We start from the raw sequence: 25,171 nt of genomic DNA on the forward strand, positions 1-25,171 counted from the left end.
TGAACACAACAATTTCAATTTGTTTTGAGGTGTCATAAAGCCGACACCAGTTATTTTTGGCAGATGTTTTTGTATTGTCATTGTATGAATGTGTATAGCGCCCCACAGTGTACTCAGCACTCTACAAAGACAATACAGTACAGGTAATAATTATACAATAAGCGCAACAAAGTACGACAATAGGAAAGGAAATCCCTGCCCTGGGGAGCTTTACAATCTAAGTGGTATGTTGGGAGACGTGCAGAGACAGCAGGTGAGGGAATAAGTGAGGATATCCCTGCTTCAGCAAAGGTGGCTCAATAAGGATATCCTTAAAACCTGACTTGTTGGTGGCCATTGAGGTCTGGAGTTGGCCACTCCTGGTCTGGTTAGTAATGTAACTAAACAAACGGTGTTGGATCTCGATGCAAACAGCACAGTGCGCGTCCAGTGGCCAGTCCTTACCAAAGGTCCGCAGGAGATGGTCCCAGTTTGGCTTGTTATCGGCAGTAACCCAGGTCTTCCTGCTGCCCCAACTCTGAGTGAACTTAGCAGAGAAAAGGCACGGGGAGTTGGCGAGCAGATGGCGGTGAAAAAATGTGCTGTAACAAAACGAATCCGGGTCCTCGATGAAGTCGATGTGACGCCGGCCTCTCTGTGCCATGTCAGGGTGTGGATGGAAGGGCGGAAGCTTTGGCTCGTTCTTTTCGTCTATGAGATGTTCCGAGTCATGATTTTTTCTCCCTGATGCCAGCATCGTTTTAAAAGCCAACGTGTCCTCGTTTGGGTAATTAACTAGAAAACGTCTTCCAAGGTGAGATGGAATTTGGGGTCAGAATCGAACTGGCATAGCAAGTCTGATCGTCTATCATTATATAGTAATTTGAATGCTGGGACTGTCACCAGCATCGCTGATCTAATAAAGTATGTTATATAATATATAGTGTTTGAGCAAAATAATGTCACCGAAAAATAAACTATTGCAAAGCTGCAGAGGACTCCATTGCTTACTATTCGATGTTAGACTTTTATATTTCCCCCGTGTTATTTTCCCTAATGACTCGATATGAGTAATACCCAAAGGACCAAAATCCATGAGAATTTGGGGGTTCTGAATAAAAAAAAACCCTGTAATTTTAATGGTATTGTACTGACATCAATAATCTAGAGTCCATGATAACCAGAGGCACCGGATAAGTGTGGTTATCTCTGTGTATAAGCCCTGCCCAGTCTCCCTTAGTGTGTCAGTGGCATTTTAGCTTCAGTATCACTTATTTAGGTTAATGGGCTTCCAATGGGGTCTGAGCCTCTGTATATAACCCTCTCAGTATTAGTGTATACATCCCTCTATATAACTCTGTGCCCCTTATGCCAAATGTACAGTATGGCCTTCCTTATACTATGTAAGTATGGCACTTTAGAAAGGACTCAGTATATGGATCTGCATATCCTGTGTCCCGCCTGGCTGGGTGACTGGGAGATTTATGATTTACTGTAACCCCCACTCTGCTCTGCCCACTGCACACTCTCTGTGCTATCCCCCCCCCCCCCCTGTACACTGTGTGCTGCCCCCCCCCCGTACACTCTCTGTGCAGTCACCCCCTGTATACTGTCTGTGCTGTTCCCACCTGCACACTGTGTTGTCGTCCCCTGCACTTTCTGTGCTATCCCTCACATATACTCTGTGCTGTCCCCCCCCTGCACGCACTGTGCTGTCCCCCCCTGCACGCAGTTCCCGGGCGGAAGCAGTTTGCGGCGCACACGGCGCGTCACACGGACACAGGAGCCGCGAGTGACAGGAAGCTCCGAGACAATCTGACAGTGACTGTATACCGCAGGTATATAAACCGTCTGCGCGAGGCAGTATATCAGTCTGTATATAAAGACACAGGTGTATATACAGTGCGCGCGATATACCGCCCACCGTATACACTCATCCCTTTCACACTCACACCTCCCTCCTTATACACTCTCACTCACTCCTTATACACTGACCCCTTACACACTCACTCCTTATACACTGACCCCTTAAACACTGACCCCTTACACACTCACTTCTTATACACTGACCCCTTACACACTCACTCCTTATACACTGACCCCTTACACACTGACCCCTTACACACTCACTCCTTATACACTGACCCTTACACACTCACTCCTTACACACTCACTGCTTATACTCTGATACCCTTATACACTGACTCCTTATACTGTACACTGACCCCTTATACACTCATTCCTTATATACTGACCCCTTATACACACACACTCACTCCTTATACACTAATTCCTTTCACAGTCACCCACTCCTTATACATTCACTCCTCCCTCTGAATACACGCACACTTGCCCCTTATACACTCACATCTCCCTCCTTATACACCCACTCCTTATACACACACTCACATCTCCCTCCTTATACACCCACTCCTTATACACACACTCACTCTCCCTCATACATTCCCCCTTTATACACTCGCACCTCCCTTCTTCTATACTCACACCTCCCTTTGTATAGACTCACTCGCCCCTCCCTCTGTATACACTCACTCGCCCCTCCCTCTGTATACACTCACAATCACTTCCCTCCTTATAGATCACACTCACACTGTAGGTGGATATATATAATATATATATATATATATAAAAATATATATATATATATATATATAAAATGTGTGTGTGTGTGTGTATATATATGTGTGTGTAATGTAATCAAAAACAAATAGAAGATACCGTTCTGTGGCTAACTCAATGCTTTTATTTGTGCGAGCTTTCGAGATACAGTGATCTCTACGGCGGTGTTACAATGAATGAAGCAAGAAAGGTTTAACTTACAAACAGTGCATCCTGCAATGTATCTGTGACTGAAACCTATCCCTTCCCCCTGTGCAGTATGCGATTTATGACTTTAGGTGATAAATGGTCCCTGAATGTTAGTGATGTAAAAGTATGTGTGATATATAGATACGCCATCTTTAATCCTTTCTTCATTTCACCTTTTGCTGTGTGCATATTTTCATAAATTCATCTGCTAACACTTGGGTATGGGAACTGTCTGACAAATAATGTGTATTCTGTGCCTCGGGTGCTAATTGAGCTGTGTCTGAGCAGCCTAATACAGGGGCAACAGCCTACAGTACATGTAAACAGGCCTTCTTTAAAGTGGCCCTTTTTAAGTGGCATACAGGGTGGAGTCTAATATGTGAGTGAAAGTGGGCTAAGATAGTCCACAGATCCGAAAACACTGTAGTATTAGAGAAAGTATGCTTGGGAAATCCTCATAGTTCGTTCAAATGTGGAAGCATGTACAGTAGTGTCTGATCAATTCGTGAAACACAAAGTCAGTGAGAAAAGAACCCCTATTGCCACGGAGAAGGGAGGTAATGGCTGATGCCCCGCTACACGGTGCCGTCCGCAGCACGTTAACAACCCGAACCGGGAGGGGAGCAGCATATAGGTATAAACAACTGGCGCTGCAGGAAAGCACTATGAGGTTTTAAAAACTCACGATCATGGACACGACAGCTCCTGCACGGCGTGCTCGTAGGCAGGGAATTCAGCACGGCGTGCTCCCAGGCAGGGAGATCGGCACGGCGTGCTCGTAGGCAGGGAATTCAGCATGGCGTGCTCCCAGGCAGGGAGATCAGCACGGCGTGCTCCCAGGCAAGGAGATCAGCACGGCGTGCTCCCAGGCAGGGAGATCAGCACGGCGTGCTCCCAGGCAGGGAGATCGGCACGGCGTGCTCCCAGGCAGGGAGATCGGCACGGTGTGCTCCCAAGCAGGGAGATCGGCACGGCGTGCTCCCAGGCAGGGAGATCGGCACGGCGTGCTCCCAGGCAGGGAGATCAGTACGGTGTGCTCCCAGGCAGGGAGATCAGCATGGCGTGCTCCCAGGCAGGGAGATCAGCACGGCGTGCTCCCAGGCAGGGAGATCAGCATGGCGTGCTCCCAGGTAGGGAGATCGGCACGGCGTGCTCCCAGGCAGGGAGATCGACACGGCGTGCTCCCAGGCAGGGAGATCGGTGCTCGCAGGCAGGGAGATCGGCGCGGCTTGCTCGCAGGCAGGGAGAACAGCAGGCTCCCAGGCAGGGAGATCGGCACGGCGTGCTCCCAGGCAGGGAGATCGGCACGGCGTGCTCCCAGGCAGGGAGATCGGCGCGGCGTGCTCCCAGGCAGGGAGATCAGCACGGCGTGCTCCCAGGCAGGGAGATCGGCACGGCGTGCTCCCAGGCAGGGAGATCGGCGCGGCGTGCTCCCAGGCAGGGAGATCAGCACGGCGTGCTACCAGGCAGGGAGATAGGCGCGGCGTGCTCCCAGGCAGGGAGATCGGCACGGCGTGCTCCCAGGCAGGGAGATCGGCACGGCGTGCTCCCAGGCAGGGAGATCAGCACGGCGTGCTCCCAGGCAGGGAGATCAGCGCGGCGTGCTCCCAGGCAGGGAGATCAGCGCGGCGTGCTCCCAGGCAGGGAGATCAGCACGGCCTGCTCCCAGGCAGGGAGATCGGCACGGCGTGCTCCCAGGCAGGGAGATCGGCGCGGCGTGCTCGCAGGCAGGGAGATCGGCGCGGCGTGCCCCCAGGCAGGGAGATCGGCACGGCGTGCTCGCAGGCAGGGAGAACAGCAGGCTCCCAGGCAGGGAGATCGGCACGGCGTGCTCCCAGGCAGGGAGATCGGCACGGCGTGCTCCCAGGCAGGGAGATCGGCGCGGCGTGCTCCCAGGCAGGGAGATCGGCACGGCGTGCTCGCAGGCAGGGAGAACAGCAGGCTCCCAGGCAGGGAGATCGGCACGGCGTGCTCCCAGGCAGGGAGATCGGCACGGCGTGCTCCCAGGCAGGGAGATCGGCGCGGCGTGCTCGCAGGCAGGGAGATCGGCGCGGCGTGCTCGCAGGCAGGGAGATCGGCACGGCGTGCTCCCAGGCAGGGAGATCGGCACGGCGTGCTCCCAGGCAGGGAGATCAGCGCGGCGTGCTCCCAGGCAGGGAGATCAGCGCGGCGTGCTCCCAGGCAGGGAGATCAGCACGGCGTGCTCCCAGGTAGGGAGATCGGCACGGCGTGCTCCCAGGCAGGGAGATCAGCGCGGCGTGCTCCCAGGCAGGGAGATCGGCACGGCGTGCTCCCAGGCAGGGAGATCGGCGCGGCGTGCCCCCAGGCAGGGAGATCGGCACGGCGTGCTCGCAGGCAGGGAGAACAGCAGGCTCCCAGGCAGGGAGATCGGCACGGCGTGCTCCCAGGCAGGGAGATCGGCACGGCGTTCTCCCAGGCAGGGAGATCGGCACGGCGTGCTCGCAGGCAGGGAGATCGGCGCGGCGTGCTCCCAGGCAGGGAGATCGGCACGGCGTGCTCCCAGGCAGGGAGATCGGCACGGCGTGCTCCCAGGCAGGGAGATCGGCACGGCGTGCTCCCAGGCAGGGAGATCGGCACGGCGTGCTCCCAGGCAGGGAGATCAGCGCTGCGTGCTCCCAGGCAGGGAGATCGGCGCTGCGTGCTCCCAGGCAGGGAGATCGGCACGGCGTGCTCCCAGGCAGGGAGATCGGCGCGGCGTGCTCCCAGGCAGGGAGATCAGCGCGGCGTGCTCCCAGGCAGGGAGATCGGCGCGGCGTGCTCCCAGGCAGGGAGATCGGCACGGCGTGCTCCCAGGCAGGGAGATCGGCACGGCGTGCTCCCAGGCAGGGAGATCGGCACGGCGTGCTCCCAGGCAGGGAGATCAGCGCGGCGTGCTCCCAGGCAGGGAGATCAGCGCGGCGTGCTCCCAGGCAGGGAGATCAGCGCGGCGTGCTCCCAGGCAGGGAGATCAGCACGGCGTGCTCCCAGGCAGGGAGATCGGCACGGCGTGCTCCCAGGCAGGGAGATCGGCACGGCGTGCTCCCAGGCAGGGAGATCAGCACGGCGTGCTCCCAGGCAGGGAGATCGGCGCGGCGGGCTCCCAGGCAGGGAGATCGGCGCGGCGGGCGTGCTCCCAGGCAGGGAGATCGGCGCGGCGGGCGTGCTCCCAGGCAGGGAGATCAGCGCGGCGTGCTCCCAGGCAGGGAGATCGGCACGGCGTGCTCCCAGGCAGGGAGATCGGCACGGCGTGCTCCCAGGCAGGGAGATCGGCAGATTTAGAATCCAGACCAGAAAAGCCGGTCCTCAGCCCGTAAAAACTACGCTGGAAGTGGTGACCAATTAGAACATTTATTGGTTAAAAAACATCAAGGTAGAGCCCTGACAGATCCTCTTAGGAAATCCTCTTCACCGAAATCCAAAGATCAGAGAGGATATATATATTTATATATATATTACGCTGCACTGCAGCTTACAGATGTAGCGGACATTATTGCGCCTGTTAACACTGGCACATTATTTAACAGTTGTGCTATTGAAAACAGTGTTTAGGGAGATGACGCACCTGCTATTTATTGTCTTACTTTGTGTGGTAAAAATGGGGATAATAACATCTGCATCTGTATGCGTCACTGACTTCTTTTAAGCTTTTAAATATTTAGATGCAGGCTGTATTCTCTAAAGTGAAAGAAATCTGTCCTGCGCTCAGGCAGCTTGGTAGAAGCACACTGGGTGTCAGTGTGTGTCACATAGAGTGGAGCTGGAGAGTATGCATGGGCCAAAGTAAAGTCAAAGCCGGGAATGAAAAAACCTTACCTATGTAGGCTTATAAACCTGGTCCTGCTCGCCTCTGATCTCCGATGTCTGGTCGTGCAGCCTTCTGAAGAATTGGCACAGGAGGAAAGGAATCCGGCGCTACAGCATGTAACAAACTCCAGGGCACTTCCGGGTTAGAACAAAAACTTTATTGGTCCTCACGAACACACAGCTACACCACAGTCAACCCCCTCAACGCGTTTCCCGCTAGAATCAGCGCTTCGTCTTGGAGCGTGAAACGCGTTGAGGGGGTTGATTGTGGTGTAGCTGTGTGTTCGTGAGGTCCAATAACGTTTTTGTTCTAACCCGGAAGTGCCCTGGAGTTTGTTACATGCTGTAGCACCGGATTCCTTTCCTCCTATGTTTTCTCTGAAGGTATAGTCTTCATGTAAAGCCACAGTCACACCAAAATACCCTACCGTTGAACTGAATTCCTATGTTTCTGATAGCTTTTTAGATCCATCAGGGGCACCCTGTTTTCCAGTGGTCAGTATCTCGGTCATGGAAAATGGCACTAAAATACTGACACCTGCTTTTAAATGTCCAATCCCATGTATCCGCCCACCCAACACCCCACATTTTGTACAAAATGTAACTGTTTAATTGACTTAATTAAACATCAAACTGCTATAAGCAAAGATTTGACTAATTCTGTTTCTCTGAAAATCAATGGCATATTGCATCTCTCAGGGCCTCCTAATGGGAGAGTGTTTGTCAATCAAGTGTTTTCTTTACCCTTACCCTCCCCCCCCACCCTGTACTCAGAGAGCCAGGACTGTTTTGTGTCAACCCTTGTTGAACATATTGTTACATTAGACAGAAGGGAGCAGCCAGAGGAAAGCAAACTCCTCCCAAGTCTCAGCTCAGCGTGTTTACAAACTCACTTGAAAAATGATTAAAAAATAATAATACATATGGGTCACATTTTGGTTTAAAAAAAAAAAAAAAGGGATCAATTGCCCAGGTGTAACCAGGGGCAGATTGTGCTGTCTGGACACTGGGCACATTCCCAGCGGGTTCCTGGGCAGGTGCTGCCTTTGCCGCAGCACCGGGCCGCAGCACCGGATCACAGCACACACGCAGGCGTGCTGTGGGCCGGTGCTGTGCTATGCATGGCAGTTGCAGAGGCCCCGCGCTCTTCCCCCACAACAATTAAACTGATTGCCGGGGGATAGAGAGCGGGGCCTCTGTAAGGCTTACCTTTTCCGGAGCGTCCCACCTCCATCGACATTGTGGCGTCATTTGACACTGCGTCACCATGGTGATGCAACGTTACATGGCAACACGCAGTCGTATGACGTCGCGGGAGGAGCTCCGACAGGTAAGTGAATTGCCCCGGGCCACATTTCACCTCCAATCTGTCCCTGGATGTAACCCCTTAAACATGTCATGGCATCAGTTTACTTTGGTTTGAGGAGGAATCTTCCACTATAAGAGCTTGAAACCACCATACATCCGGCTTCATCAGTTCTTCGCAGAATAACCTTTCCGTTTTCTTTTTAGATTAAAAGAACTGCGGGTTCCCCAGGAGCCAGCCCCGGGGGAAGTGAGCCGATGAGCAGGGACGTTTGTATCAAGACCTGGCCATGTTCCTACTTCCTCACAAGCGAGAGACGATGGATTCCCGGCAGACTTTGCCTGACCTCGAAGTCCCTGAGGTTCATCGCTGAGAAGACAGGTGAGCTCCTGGTCAGCTTCCACCTGTCCGGCATCTGTGAAATCAAGAAGGAGTCTTCCAGCTTCATCTTCAGCTCCATCACTGTGCTGGAAAAGGAGCACGCCAAGCATTGGTTCAGCTCTCTCCTCCCCAACCGGGACGTTGTGTTCATGGTCTTGGAGCACTTCTGGAGAGAGCAGTTGCTGTCAACTCCTGGATCACTGGCTTCCCCTACCAAGACGTCCAAGGGAAAGGAGCTTATCAGCCTGGTCTCGGGGTCCCAGAAACGCATGGAGGACACATCCCGGGTACTTCACCACCAGGGTGAGCAGTTCGAGAACATCACGAGAGGACTGAACAAGATTGAATCGGACATGGCTACCACAGACAGGTGATGTGACAAAAGAAGTCCTCGCGGGTTGTCATTAGTGTTGATTTATAATAATACTCATATTTTTCTTATATTGCGTTTTGCAATGTGCATAGAACTGTGCACGTGCAATGAGTTCTTGTCCGAAGAGCTTACAGTCCCACTTTGGTGTCTGAGGCACCTGTCACTGATTGAGCCACCTGTGCTGAAGCAGGGAAATCCCTAAGGCTGCGTCCCCGTTAGCGCTGAGCTCGCTGAGCGGGCGGCGCTTGGCGAGGTGACTTGCATATATATATATATATATATATATATATATACATACACAAGTCCCTGCTCACGCGATGCGCGCGCGCATATGCGCGTGCACACACGCTCACCGGCGCTCTGCGCTTACATAAACAATTTTTTTTATACTTACCAGCGCGCTCAGCTTCCCCTGCATTGTCGTCGTCCCCGCGAGCGCTTGTGAAAAGTAAAGGGCACCCGGCGCTCTCTCCAAGCATGAGCGCGCTCAGCGCCAGCGGGGACAAAGCCTAGCACTTAGCCTGAGGAGTGGCCCTTGAGGACAGGAGTTTCCCACCCCCTGGTTCGCAGGTATCTCACGATGTGGAGCATACAGTAGGTTAATCTGTTGCGTGGTATATGTCAATGGGCTCTCCCCTGTCCTTCCCTTTCTCCGTTCCCTCTCCCCTCTCTCACCCTCTCCTCTCTAGCAAAAGTCCGCTTACCTGAGGGAGGGGAGCTTTCCGACTCTTAAAGTTTCCGGTCGGTATTGCAGCAAATTGGGTGAAAAGTGCAGACAAAAGTGACGTCCGACCATGCAAATGTTATGCATATATATTTCCTAATGAATACGTCCGATTTGTTATTATTGCGTCAAATTGCAGTGATATGGGAGTTTGATGAATTGGCAGGTCACTTTGTCTCTTAAGGCAGGTGGGCTCAAACCCAGTCATCAAGACCGCCCCCCTCCCCAACAGCTTTTGATTTCAGGATATCCCTGCTTCAGCACAGGTGACTCAATCTGTCCTTGCTTCAGCACAGATGGCTTAATCAGTGGCTCTGTCTCCAACTGAGCCACTGATTGAGCCACCTCTGCTTAAGTTGGAATATCCTGAAAACCAGACCTGTTGGGAGGGGGGGTCTTGAGGAGTGGGATTGTGCCCCCCTGCCATAATGTTTCTGTTTTTGCCAAGCATAAGGTTGTCACTTGGACGCCGTTACGGTGTTACCTAACATTCGCCCAGGGCCGCCCTGACTCTCAGGGAATATCATTTCTTCTTGGCGTCCCAGGGCTGACCGGGAACCCGATTGGAACGGAAGCTCCACTTCCATCTGGCGTTACAGTATCTCGAAGCTGACGGGAGCGCTAGCCCAAGCGATCATGTGCTCGTAACCCTGGCAATCCAGCGGCACTCGGGTAGCTTTATGCGGTAAATAGTTTGTTTCACTTCGATTATATATAGGGTCGAGCTTCACGTACATTTTCTTAAATCATCAAGTGATTACTGGGCTACAGAACATGCAGCCAAAGGCGTCAGCAGCTTCAGCAAAGAGAATAAATCCAATAGAAGGCGATAGGATGTGTGTCTTGCTGATCCAGCTCGGCTTCTAGGCCCCGGTTAAGCAGCTGGGAAGCGGTAATGAATAGCCACTGACGTGTGTTTGCATTACTGTGCAGTCAGGAGTGGAGCAATCCAGGGCAACCGCCTAAAATGTCCGCCCTGGCGCCTGTGCTGTGCGCAGTAATGAGTGACCTGATTGACAGGTTATGTCACCTGCCCCCGCAGCTCTGTGAGGTAGGTGGAGAGCAGGGGGCATCAGCTCAGTGAGGGAGGGGGAGAGCTGGGGGCATCAGCTCAGTGAGGGGGAGAGCAGGGGGCATCAGCTCAGTGAGGGAGGGGGAGAGCTGGGGGCATCAGTTCTGTGAGGGAGGGGGAGAGCTGGGGGCATCAGCTCAGTGAGGGAGGGGGAGAGCTGGGGGCATCAGCTCAGTGAGGGAGGGGGAGAGCTGGGGGCATCAGCTCTGTGAGGGAGGGGGAGAGCAGGGGGCATCAGCTCAGTGAGGGAGGGGGAGAGCTGGGGGCATCAGCTCTGTGAGGGAGGGGGAGAGCTGGGGGCATCAGCTCAGTGAGGGAGGGGGAGGGCTGGGGGCATCAGCTCTGTGAGGGAGGGGGAGAGCAGGGGGCATCAGCTCTGTGAGGGAGGGGGAGAGCAGGGGGCATCAGCTCTGTGAGGGAGGGGGAGAGCAGGGGGCATCAGCTCTGTGAGGGAGGGGGAGAGAAGGGGGCATCAGCTCTGTGAGGGAGGGGGAGAGAAGGGGGCATCAGCTCTGAGGGAGGGGGAGAGCTGGGGGCATCAGCTCCGTGAGGGAGGGGGAGAGCTGGGGGCATCAGCTCTGTGAGGGAGGGGGAGAGCAGGGGGCATCAGCTCTGTGAGGGAGGGGGAGAGCTGGGGGCATCAGCTCCGTGAGGGAGGGGGAGAGCAGGGGGCATCAGCTCCGTGAGGGAGGGGGAGAGCAGGGGGCATCAGCTCTGTGAGGGAGGGGAAGAGCAGGGGGCATCAGCTCCGTGAGGGAGGGGGAGAGCAGGGGGCATCAGCTCCGTGAGGGAGGGGGAGAGCTGGGGGCATCAGCTCCGTGAGGGAGGGGGAGAGCTGGGGGCATCAGCTCCGTGAGGGAGGGGGAGAGCAGGGGGCATCAGCTCAGTGAGGGAGGGGGAGAGCTGGGGGCATCAGCTCCGTGAGGGAGGGGGAGAGCTGGGGGCATCAGCTCTGTGAGGGAGGGGGAGAGCTGGGGGCATCAGCTCCGTGAGGGAGGGGAGAGCAGGGGGCATCAGCTCCGTGAGGGAGGGGGAGAGCTGGGGGCATCAGCTCCGTGAGGGAGGGGGAGAGCTGGGGGCATCAGCTCAGTGAGGGAGGGGGAGAGCTGGGGGCATCAGCTCTGTGAGGGAGGGGGAGAGCAGGGGGCATCAGCACTGTGAGGGAGGGGGAGAGCAGGGGGCATCAGCTCTGTGAGGGAGGGGGAGAGCTGGGGGCATCAGCTCCGTGAGGGAGGGGGAGAGCAGGGGGCATCAGCTCTGTGAGGGAGGGGGAGAGCAGGGGGCATCAGCTCTGTGAGGGAGGGGGAGAGCTGGGGGCATCAGCTCTGTGAGGGAGGGGGAGAGCAGGGGGCATCAGCTCCGTGAGGGAGGGGGAGAGCTGGGGGCATCAGCTCCGTGAGGGAGGGGGAGAGCAGGGGGCATCAGCTCTGTGAGGGAGGGGGAGAGCTGGGGGCATCAGCTCCGTGAGGGAGGGGGAGAGCTGGGGGCATCAGCTCTGTGAGGGAGGGGGAGAGCTTGGGGCATCAGCTCCGTGAGGGAGGGGGAGAGCTGGGGGCATCAGCTCTGAGTTGGGGGTGGAGCTAATTGACAGCTGGGGGCGGAGCTTGTTAGTGCTCTCCCTGCTCTCAATGCACAATGTTGGATGGGGAGGAGTGTCTGTGTCTGTATGAGAGAGTGTGTGTCTGTATGAGAGAGGAGTGTCTGTGTCTGAATGAGAGAGTATGTGTCTGTGTCTGAATGAGAGAGGAGTATCTGTGTCTGTATGAGAGAGTGTGTCTGTATGAGAGGAGTATCTGTGTCTGTATGAGAGAGGAGTGTCTGTATGAGAGAGGAGTGTCTGTGTCTGAATGAGAGAGTGTGTCTGTATGAGAGAGGAGTGTCTGTGTCTGTATGAGAGAGTGTGTGTCTGTGTCTGTATGAGAGAGTGTTGTCTGAGTCTGTATGAGAGTGTGTGTCTGTATGAGAGAGAGTGTGTCTGTGTCTGTATGAGAGAGTGTTGTCCGAGTCTGTATGAGAGTGTGTGTCTGTATGAGAGTGTGTGTCTGTATGAGAGAGGAGTGTCTGTATGAGAGAGGAGTGTCTGTATGAGAGAGTGTGTGTCTGTATGAGAGTATGTGTCTGTATGTGAGAGGAGAGTGTGTGTGCTTGCATTAGTGTGTGTCTGCATGAGACAGAGTGAGTGTTTGTATGTCTGTTTGAGAGATAGTGTGTGTCTGTATGAGAGTGTGTGTCTGTATGTGAGAGGCGAGTGTGAGTGTTTGCATTAGTGTGTGTCTGCATGAGACAGAGTGAGTGTTTGTATGTCTGTTTGAGAGATAGTGTATGTCTGCATGAGACAGAGTGAGTGAGTGTGTGTGTGTCTGTATAAGAGAGTGTCTCATACCGTCACACAAACTCTCATACAGAAACATACAGTGTGTGTGTTTGTATTGTATTGTATGTCTTTATTTATATAGCGCCATTAATGTACATAGCGCTTCACAGTAGTAATACATGTGGTAATCAAATAAATAACAGATAATATAAATAACAGGTCATGGGGATAAGTGCTTTAGACAAACATAACATTAAGGAAGAGGAGTCCCTGCCCCGAGGAGCTTACAATCTAATTGGTAGGTAGGGAGAACGTACAGAGACAGGAGGAGGGAGTTCTGGTAAGTGCGTCTGCAGGGGGCCAAGCTTTATGTATCATGTGTTCAGAATATCCACACTGCTATTCATATGCTTCTTTAAGCAAGTGTGTCTTAAGGTGGGTCTGTGTATATATATGTGTGTGTGACACAGAGCCGCAGGGAGGCGTGGCTGCCGACTCCCCCCCGCCTAAGGCCTTAGCCAGGGTGGCGCTGAGCGGGTGGGCGCGCTCACGCTGGCCGCTATGACACACATTGCGGCAATGTGTGTGGCCAGTGTGAGCGAGCACCTGCGCATGCTTGGCGCATAGCTGGTTGCAGAGCAAGCAAATTTGAATTTGTCGTTCGCAAGCGCGTCACGTGAGCAGTTCGCCCAATGAGGGCGAACCAGCTCCGTGACATCGTGGACGAGCAGGGAGCGAGCGCGCTGGTGCTCATGCGCCTAACACAGCACTGGCGCCTATATTTTTGGGCTGGCTTCTAAGTATTTTATATGTGTGCCCACCCCTGTGTAGTGCAGTGATACTTGGCATATACAGGATGGCAGTATGTGGGCTTGCGATGCTTTGGGTAGGATGGTTAGCTCCTTGCAGGTCACATGGAGCATCTTTTGTCCTCAGCCGGCAGAGCTGCCACGTTAGGCTGCGTTTCATGCTATTGATACGTGTTTTTTTGTTTCTAATTGAGCCCATTTCTCAAAGAAACCGGGGGGGCCCTTGGGGTCACCAAATAGTGTGTAACAGGAACAGAGCAGCGCGTCTCTTATTACACAGGAATGACCGATGTTCATAGCACGCAGCCAAATAAATGACACGCCGAATCCGATGGATAGAAATGATTCATTATTTGGCTTTACCATGTCGGTGCCAGAAAGACATTGCCAGCCCCGGCCTTGTAACAGGCAGCGTGTTTCTCAGGCACTGAAGGGGTTTATTTGTAGGAACATAGACATACACTGTCCCGTATTAAACGCGAGGCAGCTGCTGTGCTGGACATCTTTTACAAGGGAGGAAGAAATTAAAAATCAGGTCAATATTTTCTTTGGAGAACCTCGTGCTGTAATATAGGATACAGCTCTCAGCAGAAGTGGAGGGGGGCGCGGGAGAAAATGCTCTGTTGTGGTATCCCCAATAGCCTTTTAACCTGTGCCAGTGAGAGAGAGACCCCCCCCCCTCTCGTACATTACCTGTTATTCAGAAATAACAGGTCACAGTAGGAGCTCAGGGTTCAGCACGATCGCGGAGGATGGCGAGATCGAGTCACAGTAAGCGGGAGGCCCTCGCCTGAAGGAGAGGCTCAGGGAGAAAAGGCACTGACCGTAAACAACGACATTCGGTTTTTAATCGGGGGAGCCTGGCTCAATCCCCGGTGTCGGCTCCTTGTGACCGAGGGCAAGTCACTTTATCTCCCTGTGCCTCAGGCGCCCAAAACATAGATTGTAAGCTCCACGGGGCAGGGACTGTGTGTGTCACTTTCCTATGTGCTCCGTACCGCACACTATACTGTCATTGTGAAGTACTCGGGATAATAGTTATTATTTGTAACGCCCGTTTTATTGTGATGGAGTTGGGTCCAGGTATAAAGGATGTGAGCATCGTTTCAATCACTGTCAGCAAAGTAAAAAGAGAGAGGAGACCGTCTGTAATGAAACATTTACCCGGGAGTCCTCAGAGTGCACCGCGGGGTATGCCGCGACTGGCCGTGCAGTAACAGACGTTAACGCGAATGGCAGTTGCCGCCGGGTCGGGCGCGGTACCCCACATTGATCTTTGGTGTCTCCCGGACTGTTATGCTAATAGTCTAGACCAGTCACAAATTTGCGCCATTAATATGCGCTTACCGGGGAACTTCTCCCGGCTTTTCTCTGGTATTTGAAACATTGTTCAATTTGTTGGTCAGAAAAACGGTGTCAAAAAGCAGAACAAACACTTTGGGGACAAAAAGGGGAGAAAGGAAAGCAGCCTTCTGCCTCCCCGCTGCCTTCTGCCTCCCCGCTGCCTCCTGCCTCCCCGCTGCCTCCTGCCTCCCCGCTGCCTCCTGCCTCCCCGCTGCCTCCTGCCTCCCCGCTGCCTCCTGTCTCCGCGCAGCCTCCTGTCTCCCCGCAGCCTCCTGCCTCCCCGCAGCCTCCTGCCTCCCCGCAGCCTCCTGTCTCCCCGCAGCCTCCTGCCTCCCCGCAGCCTCCTGCCTCGCCGCTGCCTCCTGCCTCCCCGCAGCCTCCTGCCTCCCCGCAGCCTCCTGCCTCCCCGCAGCCTTCTGCCTCCCCGCTGCCTCCTGCCTCCCCGCAGCCTCCTGCCTCCCCCCAGCCTCCTGCCTCCCCGCTGCCTCCTGCCTCCCCGCTGCCTCCTGCCTCCCCGCAGCCTCCTGCCTCCCCGCAGCCTCCTGCCTCCCCGCTGCCTCCTGCCTCCCCGCAGCCTCCTGCCTCCCCGCTGCCTCCTGCCTCCCCGCTGCCTCCTGCCTCCCCGCAGCCTCCTGCCTCCCCGCTGCCTCCTGCCTCCCCGCTGCCTCCTGCCTCCCCGCAGCCTCCTGTCTCCCCGCAGCCTCCTGCCTCCCCGCAGCCTCCTGCCTCCCTGCAGCCTCCTGTCTCCCCGCAGCCTCCTGCCTCCCCGCAGCCTCCTGCCTCCCCGCAGCCTCCTGCCTCCCCGCAGCCTCCTGCCACCCCGCAGCCTCCTGCCTCCCCGCTGCCTCCTGCCACCCCGCAGCCTCCTGCCTCCCCGCTGCCTCCTGCCTCCCCGCAGCCTCCTGTCTCCCCGCAGCCTCCTGTCTCCCCGCTGCCTCCTGCCTCCCCGCAGGCTCCTGCCACCCGCAGCCTCCTGCCTCCCCGCTGCCTCCTGCCTCCCCGCAGCCTCCTGCCTCCCCGCAGCCTCCTGCCTCCCCGCTGCCTCCTGCCTCCCCGCAGCCTCCTGCCTCCCCGCTGCCTCCTGCCTCCCTGCAGCCTCCTGCCACCCCGCAGCCTCCTGCCTCCCCGCAGCCTCCTGCCTCGCCGCTGCCTCCTGCCTCCCCGCAGCCTCCTGCCTCCCCGCAGCCTCCTGCCACCCCTCAGCCTCCTGCCTCCCCGCTGCCTCCTGCCACCCCGCTGCCTCCTGCCTCCCCGCTGCCTCCTTCCACCCCGCTGCCTCCTGCCACCCCGCTGCCTCCTGTCTCCCCGCAGCCTCCTGTCTCCCCGCAGCCTCCTGTCTCCCCGCAGCCTCCTGTCTCCCCGCAGCCTCCTGCCTCCCTGCAGCCTCCTGCCTCCCCGCTGCCTCCTGCCTCCCCGCTGCCTCCTGCCTCCCCGCAGCCTCCTGCCTCCCCGCAGCCTCCTGTTTCTCCGCAGCCTCCTGTCTCCCCGTAGCCTCCTGCCTCCCCGCTGCCTCCTGCCTCCCCGCAGCTTCCTGTCTCCCCGCTGTCTCCTGCCACCCCGCAGCCTCCTGCCTCCCCGCAGCCTCCTGCCTCCCAGCTGCCTCCTGCCTCCCCGCAGCCTCCTGCCTCCCCGCTGCCTCCTGCCTCCCCGCAGCCTCCTGCCTCCCCGCAGCCTCCTGTCTCCCCGCAGCCTCCTGTCTCCTCGCAGCCTCCTGCCTCCCCGCAGCCTCCCCGCAACCTCCTGTCTCCCCGCAGCCTTCTGCCTCCCCGCAGCCTCCTGCCTCCCCGCAGCCTCCTGCCTCCTCGCAGCCTCATGGCTCCCTGCAGCCTCCTGTCTCCTCGCAGCCTCCTGTCTCCCCGCAGCCTCCTGTCTACCGCAGCCTCCTGTCTCCCCGCACAGCCTCCTGCTTTCCTGCAGCCTTCTACCTCCCCACAGCCTCCTGTCTCTCCGCACAGCCTCCTGTCTCCCCGTACAGCCTCCTGTCTCCCCGTACAGCCTCCTGTCTCCCCGCACAGCCTCCTGTCTCCCCGCACAGCCTCCTGCCTCCCCGCAGCCTCCTGCCTCCCCGCAGCCTTCTGCCTCCCCGCAGCCTTCTGCCTCCCCGCAGCCTTCTGCCTCCTGCCTCCCCTCCCCACAGCCCCCTTTCTCCCCGAATCCCCAGCCTCCTGCCTCCCGCAGCCTCCTGCCTCCCTGCCGCCTCCCTGCAGCCCCCTGCCTCCCTGCTGCATCCTGCCTCTCCGCAGCCTCCAGCCTCCCCAAAGCCTCCTGGTCCCTCCCCCCCAGCCTCCTTCCTCCCCACAATCTCCTGCCCTCCCGCTGCTTCTTGCCCCCCCACCCCCCGCTGCTTCCTGACTCCCCGCAGCCTCCTGGCCCCCCCCCAAGCCTCCTGCCTTCCCGCAGCCTCCTGGCCCCCAGAGCCTCCTGCCTCCCCGCAGCCTCCTTCCCTCCCCCCCAGCCTCCTAACTCCCCCCCCCCCAGCCTCCTGCCCACTGGCCAAATAGAGCCTTTTGCTTATCCTTGTCAGACGAGCCCAGCCTTGCTGGTAATCACTTTATTCATGGTGGAATTTACTGGCACAGACACCATAACCTTTAAATGAGCATGTAAAATGCCACAAACACCTCCTAGCGCAACATGCTAACATGGAGACCAGCACACGCAGATCTGATGCAAAGCTGTGGATTCATGTAGGCATGGGACAGTGTTGTAATTCTAGTTGTATGCCTTGTCTTGGTTAATGAAACCTGGTCATTCTGTTTTGTGATAGGATGTTGTCCGTACTTGAATCTCCTTCGTGGTGGCCATTCAGTGGAAAGCCTTGGAAGAGTTTGCCCGATGTCAAGACCACGGAATCATCTCCAAGCTCATGTTCTCAACCACATGGGAAGGAAGGAGTCATAGCGATGATCCCGATAGTCTTCTCCCACGGACCGGACTTCAAGCCAGGAAAACTGTACGTCTTAGTCTCTGCTCTGGAGATCATGGACTACAGTTCCCAGCGAGTTCACCGGTACGAAAGGGAGGACGTGGACGACATTAAGGTGCTCACTGGGTACGATATTAGCGTACGGCAAAGGTTTATCGGCAAGCCTGACATAACGTACAGACTCCTGTCAGCCAGGATGCCAGAGGTTATCCCAGTCTTGGAAATGCAGTACAGCAAAAAGATTGAGTTCCTGGAGGAAGCCCAAATGTTCAGCGAAGCAAGAAAGTCCTCTCCAAGAGACCGGCCTAGTCCTATTTGGCAAACAGGTATGACAGGACAACACCAATATAGTTGTTAGAACAAAATAAATGGCTCTTCATTGCTCATTTGTTGGGTTTGTGATATTGTAAGTGGCATACAGATGGTTATTGCAACCCTTCATAGTGCACAATATTGTGTTATAATGCAGTATATCCAACCATAATGAGGCTGCAATAAGCTAGACTACATCTGTATTATGGGTTTTATATATCAAGACAAAGAAAGTCTGTTTGGATGCAGAGATAAGTTAAAAACATTTATTGTGGTTGCATCAAAGGGAAGGAAATGGGCACAGACTGTGATAGATCCCCATTAATGATCTCTTATTAGATTAATGCCTTTCTAGGGCAAGGTCCACAGTGGCCTCTCCGGCGTGCTACGGCGTGCACGCCACACACCACAGCCCTCTACGGGGCAGGCCCCAGTGGTCGTGTGTGGGCGCGCAAAGTGCGACGACGCGTCCTCTGGCAGGGTGACACGAATTGTGTCTTTCCTTGCCACGACGCGATCACGTGGTGTGCGGGGCAACCAATGGCAGGGCAGATCATGTGGACCAATAGGAGTGTGCTGTGCTTTCTGCTGCGCTGATGTCATGGCCGTGGCCCCCCAACCCCGCGCCTCCCATCGCTCCCCCTTTTCCGCACAACGCGGCTTTGATCTGTGCACGCGCCGCAGTAAATACTGGGGCCGTAGCCTAAGTCCTCGTACTGACACTTCCCAACTGGCAAGATGTGACCAATCAGTGCAACCTACTATAAGTGGATGCGCAGACTCCGAATGAAGACGTCTCCCTTAGCAGCCACGTAACGGCGAGGTTCTGGTGGCACACAAACTACCTTCGGGTTTACAAACCCGTGGAGGTGATTGTGGACATACCATGAGATGTCCTTTCCTATCAGAGTAATGCATTTGTCACGTACTGTATTTGTATCATTGGCATCAAATACAGCAATGCCATCCAATTACCCTCATTGGTGCATTCAATGTCTCATTTGCAAAATACTATATATTTACTATAAAATCCATAAAGCTTGAGAATAAGACAATACATATAGAAGAAACCGTCCATATGTATTATACCAGGAAAGGTATGTTGAGTTATACATATTTTTTACGCATGTCCCGGAGCAGACACACAGTCGTTTGCCCAGAATTTAACTAGCTGACTGCTGGTTTTCCCTGCATGGTTACTAGACGGGGAAACGGCGCGGTTACAGGGCTGGTTATTAGAATTCAGTGTTGGTACAGTACAACTCTTTCCTAGTCTGCATGATGTGCTTTTTACTGGGATTATACTGTAGCTATTTAAGCCGCAGCGCTGATCTTCCACGCCAGGGAGTTTCTCTGGACACTTCCAGTGACGCGACATTTCTGGCTTGCAGAGAAATTGAAGTAGTTCATGTTTGGGACCTTTGCTAGATTGACCTCGCTCGGAGCCCCAGCATTTAACTACAAATGCCGCGCCCCCCCCCCCCAACAAAATCCCGCACCCCTCCAGTTTGCGCACCCCTGATCTAATACTACAGAAGTGATTTATTAAAAAACAAAATATATAAGATTTCACATGTTTTGCTGCTTTAATCAAAGCTACAAAAGAAAGAAATAGCGATTATCAGGAACAAAGGACAGAAAAATAAGCAAGGGGGTAACGTTTCGGGGACTCGCCCCTTCCCACAACTGTAGTACTTCCCTTCGTTCCAAATGTGACAGATTTCTTCCGATACAGGAATACATCAAACTCACGTGCACTCCTAGTCCAACTCCTATTCTGTTACTTGGGCTCACAGCTCAGCCGGATCTCCGCCCCGGGGTTCCCTCAGAGGTTATTTAGCAGGTGTATCACCCTACGCGTTGTCAACCTGCCAGTAACTCTTGTGCTTACCAAATCTAACAGATTGGTAGATTATTTGTTTTCTTGTGTTATTTTATACTAGCTGAGAGACCCGGCGTTGCCCGAGATGTGAATCCCTAATAATTGTTTGGTGGGGGTGTGAATCTTGGTTGGGTGGGTGGGTGGAGGGGTGTGAATCTTGTTTGGGTGGGTGGAGGGGTGTGAATCTTGGGTGGGTTGTGAATCTTGGGTGGGTGGGTGTGAATCTGGTGGGTGGGTTGGTTCGGTGGGTGTGAATCTTGGGTGGCCTGCCATGGGCACATGGATTCAAGACCAATGGCATCATGATGTCAACCACCACTGAGGAAAGGGTCTGGGAGTTATTACTTAATATGATTTTAAAGGAGGCCAGCAATTGCATAGTTACATAGTAGATGAGGTTGAAAAAAGACGTACGTCCATCAAGTTCAACCTATGCTAAATTAAGACAACAGATACTTTATCCTATATCCGTACTTACAGATCCAAAGGAAGGCAAACAAAAAACCCCAGTGTCATATCATCCAATGATATCTCATAAGGGGAAAAATAAATTCCTTCTTGACTCCATATGATAACTATATACAAATATATTCAGGGACAATACAAGGAGCTACTGGCAGTACAAAGGACTCGGGGCCATCCCTTAAGTTTGGAGGAAAGGACATTTCACCAGCAACAAAGGAAAGGGTTCTTTACAGTAAGGGCAGTTAAAATGTGGAATTCATTACCCATGGAGACTGTGATGGCAGATACAATAGATTTGTTCAAAAAAAGGTTGGACATCATTTTAGATGGGAAAGGTATACAGGGATATACCAAATAAGTATACATGGGAAGGATGTTGATCCAGGGAGTAATCCGATTGCCAATTCTTGGAGTCTTGGGTGTGTGGGTGGGTGGTTGACTTTGATTGGGTGACAGTGGGTAACTGGGTGACAGTGCGTGGGTGGGAGACGGTGGGTGACTTACCTTGACCGGGGGGTGGTTCCTGGCGGCAGACGGTTCCCCTCCTGGCACCGATATCCCCGTGGCATGTGGCTGGGGCAGGAGGTGGGCTCTGGAAGTTGGCGGGGGGGCAAGAGTGGCAAGAGTGGCAGGAGGCCCGCGCCGCGCTTCCCCTCCATTCCTCGTTGGGAGCGAGGGGGGAGGAGCCTGGAGTTTGCTGCTGAGCAGGAGGGCCGCGCCGCGCTTCCCCTCCGTCCGGGAGCCGGTGAGGGTGAGTGCAGGAGGCCCGCGCCGCGCTTCCCCTCTGTCCGGGAGCCGGTGAGGGTGAGTGCAGGAGGCCCGCGCCGCGCTTCCCCTCCGTCCGGGAGCCGGTGAGGGTGAGTGAAGGAGGCCCGCGCCGCGCTTCCCCTCCGTCCGGGAGCCGGTGAGGGTGAGTGCAGGAGGCCCGCGCCGCGCTTCCCCTCCGTTCCTTGTTTGGAGCGAGGGGGAAGGAGCCTGGAGTTTGCTGCTGAGCAGCAGGGCCGCGCCGCGCTTCCCCTCCGTCCGGGAGCCGGTGCAGGGCGGCGCACGTGAGGGTGATGGTGCGGCTGGGGGTGTTGCGGAGCGTCCGGGTTTGGGTGAGGTGGGGGGGCAGAGAGTGAGGGGCACCGGGAGAGGGGGGTGGGGGTGTGTGGAAGATGAGCTGCTGGCTGACGGGGGAGAGTGAGGCCAAGCAAGGTCAAACCTCAACAGTGTGTGTGTGTGTGTGTTGTTGGTCAGAGGAGCACGTGGTCACGGTGTGAGGAGTGTGTGCGTGTGTGTGTCTCTCCTCCCTGCCTGGCTCCTCCCTGCCTGGCCCGCAGGCCAATGAGCTGTCCAGCAGACATACCCACACAAACATTATTTGAGACTTATAGATATAGATAGTTATCATATCCCCGCTTAGACGCCTCTTTTCTAATGTAAATACTGTACATCTAATTTAGCTAGCCTCTCCTCATACGTTAGATTATCCATCCCATTTATTAATTTGGTTGCTCTTCTCTGCACTCTCTCTGGTTCCATAATGTCTTTTCTTAGGATTGGTGCCCAAAATTGTACTCCATATTCAAGGTGTGGTCTTACTGATGCTTTGTAATGGGGCATAATTATGTTTACTTCCCTTCCATCCATTGCCCGTTTAATGCAAGATACAATCTTGTTTGCCTTTACAGCTACTGCATGACTTTGGGCACTATTGCTAAGCCTGCTGTCTACAAGCACTCCTAAATCCTTCTACATCAAAGATTCCCCTAATATATCCCAATTTAATGTGTAAATCACCTGTTTATTCTTGATTCCCAAATGCATAATCTTACATGTGTCTGTATTAAACCTCATCTGCCATTTACCTGCCCAAGTTTCCAGTGTCTCCAAGTTCTTCTGGAGATAAATTACATCCTGCTCTTATTCTACTACCTTACACAATTTAGTGTCATCAGCAAAGATGGAGACTTTGCTCTCTATGCCAACCTCAACGTCATTAATATCAAGTTAAAAAGCAGTGGTTCCAGTAAAGATCCCTGAGGTACTCCGCTCATGACCTTAGCCCAACCTGAAAATGTTCCATTTATGACAACCCTCTGTTGTCTATCCTTCAATAAAGGTGCATATATTTTTACTGAGTCCAATTTCCTTTATTTTGTACACCAACCTCTTGTGTGGAACCGTATCAAAAGCCTTTGCAAAATCTAAGTAGACAACATCAATTGCATTACCTTGGTCTAAATTCCTACTTGCCTCTTCAAAGAAACAAATGAGGTTAGTTTGGCAAGATCTATCCTTCATAAATCCATGCTGACTATTACTAATAATTTTGTTTTCCTTTAGGTATTCCTGAATATTATCCCGTATTAAACCTGCACGTAGCTTCCCCTCTATTGAAGTCAGGCTTACAGGTCTGTAATTCCCCGGTTGTGATCTAGCTCCCTTTTTAAATATAGGCACCACATCTTCTTTACGCCAATCTAACAATGTAAAAAGGCAATGGGAGGATCAGTGGGATGGTGAAATGCGTAGGGAAAGATATTAGCAGCAGAGAGATACACGTGTAGCACAACTACTGTGTCCGGAGCCGAGGCTGAAAAAGCACAACGCGGAAACTCCGGGGAGTGTGCTGCCGCGACCTTTCTGTGGAGGGTCCACATAGCTTCCCCCACATGGTGATAATTCTCCGGCACTGGGACGGTCACACAGTTTGCCCCGGTGCCGGACGCAATACATTGCGCTTCATCTGTAGTGATGCCATGTTATAGATCATTGATAAGACCTCCTCAAGGGTGTTAAATTCACGGAGATACAGACCATAAAAATAAATCTATCGCTCAAACAAACACTTAAATAATACATGGTGACGGTTGTGGATTATCCCTGATAAACTACATGCTGCTGGAGGGAAGGGACTGCTCCTCAGTCTATTTTGAATGTAAAAAACGGGGGAAATAAAAGAACACAAAAAATGAATAACTCAGAAAAATGTGTTGAAAAAGAGAGAACAAAAGGTGGGAAAATAAGAGAAGAAATGGTGTAATCCAGTTTGGACAATCAGCGCCTATAATATACGCACTACATGCAAGTGCAATACTTGGCATTTTTTTCAAAATTGCAGAAATTGTCAAAACAAGCAATGCTACAACATGCATATTACTCTGCAACCGATGCACAGCAATACTTGGTCACTGAGGTCCGCTTGCTCATTTGTACCTGTGAGAATCAGCTGCCAAAACAGCGCTGGTCATCTTTTCACAACCCTGTGAAATTCCCGTCATTTAAATGTCTAAAGTCGTACTGCATCCACAGCAGCTTCTCTGTAACTGCAGGGAGAATAAGGTGACGGGCCAAACGCCGTCCGTGCCAACGAGCCACTTTCTCGTCCATTTCTGATATGTTTATATTCAGTGCATCTCATAGTAGAGGTGGTAATGTGATCTAGTAACGTTTTCTTGGTCCTTCCCTGTTTGTAAAACCTAGAAAATGCCGATATTTCACATGTCCTCACTACAAATCGTTTGCAGAAGAAACGCTCTCCCACAGCGACCTGAGGCTTAGTGGTAAACTCTACGCCTGGAAGTGACCACTCATGTCATTTCCGGATGAAAATCCCCACTGGCTTTAATGGGTATGTTCGTTTGGGAGCGTCCGGAACGGCTGCTTCGCTGTATATAGACTGTACGCCTTCGAAAGTTTGACAAAGGGGTGTGAATGGGAAGTAGCACTTTGCAAGACATTGAGTATGCCGTGAGGCAGTCTTCCCCATTGCTTGTGAAGATGTCTGCTCCATTCAAACAAATTGAGCTGAGCTCTTCCCGAGCGAGGGAAAGATGGCTTCCCAGCATAGAGAATAGGTGCCATTTTGTACAGCCAGTTGTGTTTGTACCACATGGGGGAACCCCCTTATCTAAAGGCCATTCCTTGTGCACCTAATGAAGTGCTATATTTTATCATACAAAATGTAAGCGCGTGAGTTGGTTAATAATAATGGATTGTGACCTTTTTCTCGGTTCTAAAATATAATTATTGGAGGCGGGGATGGGAGAATCCCTGACCGCTCGGGGGCCTATACGTTTTCCCCTGGCGCCTGTGCTGGGCACAGTGATGACTGACCTGTTAATCACCGCTGTGCTCCCCAGCGACATGAAAGACAGGTCTGGCACGTTGGGACCAGCAGCGGTGATGATTGACAGGCCAAGTCACCGCCACTCAGTGAGAGGGGGGTTGGTTAATCCTCACAGAGCAGGAGGAAGAGCAAGGGCTTGGGGCAGAGCCCTCCTGTACCCTGCCCACTCTCAATGCACACTGTGGCAGGGAGAGTGTGAGTGAGTGTCTGTCTGTCTCTGTGAGAGTGTGTGTCTGTCTCTGTGTGAGTGTGTTTTTGTCACAGACACAAACTGAAATCCCCCTGCACCTAACAAAACACTGGCTTCTAAAATTGTTTATTTCTGACAACCCCATAGTGGAGGTTACAAGGAGTGTGTAGACATAGTATGACCTGTTGATTTTGTATACAAGGTCACAGTTTAACAGCACCCTCACAGCTACAGTAGTATCAAGTTGTATACCTCGCTGGAGCTGAGTGTGTATGAACCAAGCGAATCTTGTTCAGAGTTAGTGACTTCATGTAGCTGAGTCCTCTTCTGCTGCTGGACCACTAAGA

The 25,171-nt window shown here is 53.9% G+C and overlaps 2 protein-coding genes across 7 annotated transcripts in view; one reads left to right on the forward strand and one right to left on the reverse strand.

Moving 5' to 3' along the window:
* Nucleotides 1-1,515, reverse strand: part of JMJD4 (jumonji domain containing 4) — a 42,573-nt gene extending 41,058 nt beyond the window's left edge. For all 4 annotated transcript variants that reach the window (XR_012799348.1, XM_075588019.1, XM_075588018.1 and 1 more), the window contains exon 1: nucleotides 445-1,515. Coding sequence is in view for 3 of the 4 variants with exons in the window: in XM_075588019.1 (XP_075444134.1) it covers nucleotides 445-736 (292 nt within the window). In the remaining variant the exon portion in view is untranslated. The remainder of the gene's footprint in view (nucleotides 1-444) is intronic.
* Nucleotides 1,516-1,729: 214 nt separating this feature from the next.
* Nucleotides 1,730-25,171, forward strand: part of SNAP47 (synaptosome associated protein 47) — a 103,099-nt gene continuing 79,657 nt past the window's right edge. For 2 of the 3 annotated variants that reach the window (XM_075588023.1, XM_075588021.1), the window contains exons 1-3: nucleotides 1,730-1,817; nucleotides 8,125-8,669; nucleotides 17,703-18,187. In XM_075588023.1, the coding sequence (XP_075444138.1) occupies nucleotides 8,176-8,669; nucleotides 17,703-18,187 (979 nt within the window). In that variant the 5' untranslated portion in view covers nucleotides 1,730-1,817; nucleotides 8,125-8,175. Of the gene's footprint in view, nucleotides 1,818-2,942; nucleotides 3,443-8,124; nucleotides 8,670-17,702; nucleotides 18,188-25,171 lie in introns of those variants that run through there. The other variant, XM_075588022.1, reaches the window with a different exon arrangement.

This window comes from Ascaphus truei, chromosome 2, assembly GCF_040206685.1.
Source record: "Ascaphus truei isolate aAscTru1 chromosome 2, aAscTru1.hap1, whole genome shotgun sequence".
Lineage (NCBI taxonomy): Eukaryota > Metazoa > Chordata > Amphibia > Anura > Ascaphidae > Ascaphus > Ascaphus truei.